The sequence below is a fragment of the Belonocnema kinseyi genome, chromosome 2, assembly GCF_010883055.1.
Source record: "Belonocnema kinseyi isolate 2016_QV_RU_SX_M_011 chromosome 2, B_treatae_v1, whole genome shotgun sequence".
Classification (NCBI taxonomy): Eukaryota; Metazoa; Arthropoda; class Insecta; order Hymenoptera; family Cynipidae; genus Belonocnema; species Belonocnema kinseyi.
The window spans coordinates 175905187-175910569 of NC_046658.1; the positions used below are offsets into that span (position 1 = coordinate 175905187).

Genomic DNA, 5383 nt, shown 5'->3' on the forward strand with positions numbered 1-5383 from the left:
CCCTCCATGTCAGATCTTCTTCAATTCTTTCCCTTCTTCCTCTCAATAATTTTTTTCTCTCCATAATTTTCTTTTTCTCCTCCTCACTCCCCACTTTTACTATAAACATTCCTTCTTTTCCTTCTTTTGACCCTCCTATTCTCTTGACTCCTTCTACCCTTACCTGCACTCTAATATCTCGAAAAAGATTTGTTTTTTCCACTTCTCCTGTTTCACTCTCCACTTTTAATCTCTTGACTACTATGTTATTTTTCCTCTTTGCCCTTTCTTCCCCTTCTACTCTTCTTTCGATCTCACTGAGTCTTTTCTTCAATCTTTCATTCTCACTTCGGACGTTCTTTTCATTCCCTTGAACTATTTCCTCACTTTCTGTTTTTTCCCCCATATGCTCATTCCTAATTTCTAGACTGGATACCCGCTCTTCCATTCCAACTGCTTTATTTCTCTAGATCTCTGTTCGTCAACCTCTCTCTGTCTATTCTCAATGCTCTCTAGCTTACCCCAAACCTTGTCTTTCTCCTCCTTCCAACGTTTATCCCATTCTTTCCATTTTTCTCTAACCTTTTTCACTTCCCCCCTTACATCGGTTCCTAATTTTATGATAGAAAATTGATCTTTTTCAGTTAAAAATTAATATTTTGGGTAGATAATTATTTTCCTGTTTTAAAGTTGATCTTTTTGTTTGAAAATTAATTTTTTGTTATTAAAAATTTATATTACTCAGTTGAAAAATCAATTATTTTGTGTAAAACTCGTATTTTTATCTAAAAAATTCAACATCTTGGGTGAAATGTCTGTAAATTCTTTTTTTTTTATTAAACTGTTTTTGTTTCGAAATTAAAATCTTTTGTGATTGTCATATCAAATATTATTACTTTGTTTGTTTGGACAATTCACTTTTATTTAAAATTTTAACTATTTGTTTCAAATTTCTTCTTTTTTAGTAGAGTTTTAATCTTAGTTCAAAATTCATCTGTTTTGTGTAGAAAACTTTTTTTCTTGGTTGAAAAATTTATCTTTTGGATTAAAATTAAAAAATTTTGTTGAAATTTTTTTGTTTTTTTTGTTTGAGAGCTTATTCTTGTAAGTAAAATATTTTGAACTCTTCTACTTTTTGTTAAAAATTACTTTTTAACTGATAATATATCTATCCCACTTTTTATTAAAAATTAATTTTTTTAATTAGTTGAAAAATCATTTATTTTATCAGAATATTATCTTTTTTGTTTCAAAATTCATTTTCTTTTTGTTAAAGAATCATCATTTTGGTTTAAAACGAATTTCTTTAGTTGAAAATTTAACTATTTTTTTATTATATTATATTTATATTTATTAAATTAATTATTTAATCAACATATTAATTAATTATTAAATTAACATATGATATTTATATATTAATTTTACTATTATATATATATATTTTTTAATTCATATTTTTTTGTACAAAACTTGTATTTTTAACTGGAAAATTCAACATTTTGTATGACATTTTCTTTCTATATTAACTGAAAAATCCTTCATTATTGGAAATTATTTTCTTTGTTTTTTCTTTTGTTGAACTGTACTGTTTTTGTTTTCAAATAAAAATGTTTTTTGGTAGAGATATCAACTATTTTTTATTTGCTAACAATTCATCTTTTTTAGTTAAAAATTTAACTTTTTAGTGCAAATTTCGTCTTTCTTGGTAGAAATTTAATCTTCTTTGTAAAAAATTCATCTGTTTCCTTGAATTAAATATTTTTTTGAAAATTAATTATATTTGCTGTTAAAAATAAAATTTTAACTGATAATATAATTATTTTATTTTTTATAGAAAATTGATCTTTTTTAGTTAAAAATTAATCTTTTGGTTAGATAATTATTTTCCTGTTTGAAAGTTTTGATCTTTTTGGTAGGAAATTCGTTATTTTGGAAATTTTCTGTTTTCGTTTTGTCTGGTAGATTCTTTTTTAATTGAAATTTATTTTTTTAACTGAAAATTTAACTATTCTATTTTTGGTTGAAAATTTATTGTTTTTGTAAAAATTAATCTTTTTGGATAGATAATTATTTTTTCTGGTTTGTAAACATTACTTTTTGGTAGAAAATTCGTTATTTCTGAAAAACAATTTTTTTCATATTCTTTTTATTTGAAATTTTTTTTAAAATGAAAATTTAATTTGTTCAAATTTCATCTTTTTGGTAGAAATTTAATATACTCTTGGTTGAAAATTATTTATAAATTCGCTGTTAAAAATAAAATTTTAACTACTAATATAACTATTTCATTTTTGATTGAAAACTTATCCTTTTAAAAATGAAAATTTATGTATTTTGTAAAAATTAATCTTTTTGGATAGATAATTATTTTTCTGTTTGGAAAATTTATCTTTTTGGTAGAAAATTCGTTTTTTGCTGGAATTTTTTTTTTTTTTGGGAGATTCTTTTGTATTTTTTGTATTTTTTGCTTTGAAAAACAAAAATATTGTTGGAAATTAACTTTTATTGTTAAAAATTTATATTTTTGATTTCGAAAACTCAATTGTTTTGCAGAAAATTCGTCACCTTAACTTAAAAATTCAAGCTTTTTAAAAGAAAATTTTTTTATTTATCGACTGAAAAATATTTCATGGTTGAAAATCCTTTCTTTTTTTGTTGAATTGAACTGTTTTTAATTTAAAATTAAAACTTTTTGTGGATGACATATCAATTTGTGTTGTTGTTGCGAATTCGTCTTTTTAAATTAAAAATTGAACTAATTTGTTCAAATTTCAGCTTTTTTGGTAGAAATTTAATACTCTTGAATGCAAATTATTTATAAATTCGTTGTTGAAAATCAGATTTTAACTGATCATAAAACTATTCAATGTATAAAAAATTTATCTTTTTTAGTGAAAAATATATTTATTTCGCAAAAATTACTCTTTTTGGGTAGATAGTTATTTTTATGTTTTGAAAATTTATCTTTTTGGTAGAGAATTCGTTTTTTGTAGGAAATTAGTTATTATTATTATTTTTGTTAGATTCTTTCTTATTTGAAATTTATTGTTTTAACTGAAAATTTAACTATTCTATTTTTGGTTGAAATTATTTTTGTTTTAAATTCAACTTTTTTGTAGAAAAATAATTTTTCTTTTGCTTTGAAATTCAAACAAATATTGTTGAAAATTAACTTTTATTGTTGAAAACTTGAATTTTTAACTCGAAAATTCAACCTTTTTTTCTTTATTGACTGAAAAATATTTTATGGTTGAAAATAATTTTTTTTTTTTTAATTGAACTGTTTCCGTTTTAAAATTAAAATCTTTTGTAACTGACGTATCAATTTTTGTTTTATGGTATTAATTTAATATTTAATTATAAATTGGTTGTTAAAAATCAAAGTTTAACTGATAATATAACAATTCCATTCTTTATTAAAAATTGATCTTTTTTAGTTAAAAATTTATTTATTTTGTTAAACATTAACCTTTCGGGTAAATAATTATTTTTCTATATAAAAATTGATCTTTTTTGTAGAAAATTCATTTATTAAATTAAAGTATTTTTTTTTAAATTAACTATTTTTTTCGGTACGACGAATTCTTTAAGAAAAAGGCGGAAAAAAAGGATGACTAGAGAAAAAAGTGTGAACTTTGGATATTTTTTTGTTTAATTCCAAGAATTTATTAGTTAATTGCAAATGTTTTAAAATTTAAAACGTTTGAAACTAAAAGCTTTTAAAAACTCATAATACACTTCGTATATACTATAAATAATTAAAAAATTCTGCAGAAACGGAAGTTTTTTTACGAATTCAAATTAAAATGTCCAACTAAAAATTATTGAACAGCATAAATTATCATTCTGACCTATAAAATATTAATACCGGAATTTGACATAACCTCCAAAAAGAAAATATACTTCTAATCCTTCTAAAAAACTGAATAAAAATTATAAACAGAAAAGAAGAATAAGGAATCTGTTTCAGGTGTATTAAAATGGATAAATGAGATAACTTTTTTTCAAATAAACTTAGAAATATGAGAGAAAAGTAACATACTCTGCAGCAGCCCCATGTTGAAAATAGTAGGCGAAACTTTTTTTCAATTCCAGGTCGGTGTTAATTTCGTCGAAATGCTTGGGAGTTCCTACACTGAGGGAATACCGGAGCAGGTCTTTGGCGTCGACGAAGACGTCCGTACAGATTCCATAACCTATTGCAACCTTCGGTTTGCCAGTGACTTCATACCTTCTTTCTAACCTTTCTAATCCATGCAAAACAGCCATTAAACGTTTCTGAAGCCCATTGTCGTAATTTATATATAAAACGGCGACAATTAACACAAATATCACTGTGAAAAAAGATCCGAATTTAAGCCCCCTTTTCCCCATTGTGTACGCGGTGACAGTGTGTCACATATGTAACCTAACCTAAATGCGAACGTGTCAGGTCTGTCATGTCATCAATCAAAAGAGTCAACGTCAAATCAAATAATTGAACAGTACAGACGATCTTTTTAATTTGAATTTTAGGCAAATAAAATTGATTTGTTTTGGGTTTTGCAAATATTGAGAATTTTTTTTTTTTTTAATTAAAAATAAGAAATATATTTTTTATGTTTTGTCAGAATCTCTGGTTTTGTCTCGGATAGAGTCCAGGACTGACTCATAATGTGAGTTTGAAAAAGGCGGCAAATTCAATTTAATTTAAACTTCTAATATATTGTTTAAAATGTGTAATAAATTAAATCATGATTTTTAATTAATTATTTTTTGTAAATTATATTAATATAATTTAGAAATCACTATTAGACATGTAAATAAACTGATTTCTTCAATTTTGAGGCCCTCGAACTGTTTCAGGATATTGAAAAAAAATTGGTTTTCAACCAAATTCTCGAATTTAAGAGCCCAAAAAACTAATTTTTGATAAAATAACTTAATTTTCAACACAGAAGAATGATTTTTTAAAAAGATTGTGGAATATAAAAGTAAAAAAAAACATTTTCTACAAAAAACTGCATTTTTAAAACAAAACGCAAATTCAAGAAAACAGTTAATTTTTACACTAAACAAATGAATTTTTAACTAAAATGATAAATCTTGAAAAAAAAAATAATTTTCAAAAATCAAAGGAGGAAACGTCAAATAAAATAATTGAACAGTGAAGAAGATTTTTTTAATTGGCATTTCGATTCAATAACATTTTTTTTGTTCTGCAAAAATTAAAAAAAATGTTTTTTTTTTATTTAAAATAAGAATTATATTTTTTATGTTTTGTCCCGGACAGAGTTCAGGCCTGACTCATAATGTGAGTTTAAAAAAGGCGGCAAATTCAATTTTATTTAAACTTCTAATCTATTGTTTTAAAATATGTCATAAACTAAATCATGATTTTTAATTCATTATTTTTTGTAAATTA

The 5383-nt window shown here is 23.5% G+C and overlaps 1 protein-coding gene across 1 annotated transcript in view; it reads right to left on the reverse strand.

Annotated features, from left to right (window-relative positions):
* The window catches only part of LOC117167368 (ADP-dependent glucokinase), a 23575-nt gene extending 19090 nt beyond the window's left edge, over positions 1–4485 (reverse strand). The window contains exon 1 of the mRNA XM_033352247.1: positions 4022–4485. Coding sequence (XP_033208138.1) covers positions 4022–4353 — 332 coding nt within the window. The 5' untranslated portion in view covers positions 4354–4485. The remainder of the gene's footprint in view (positions 1–4021) is intronic.
* Between the last annotated feature and the right edge of the window lie 898 nt (positions 4486–5383).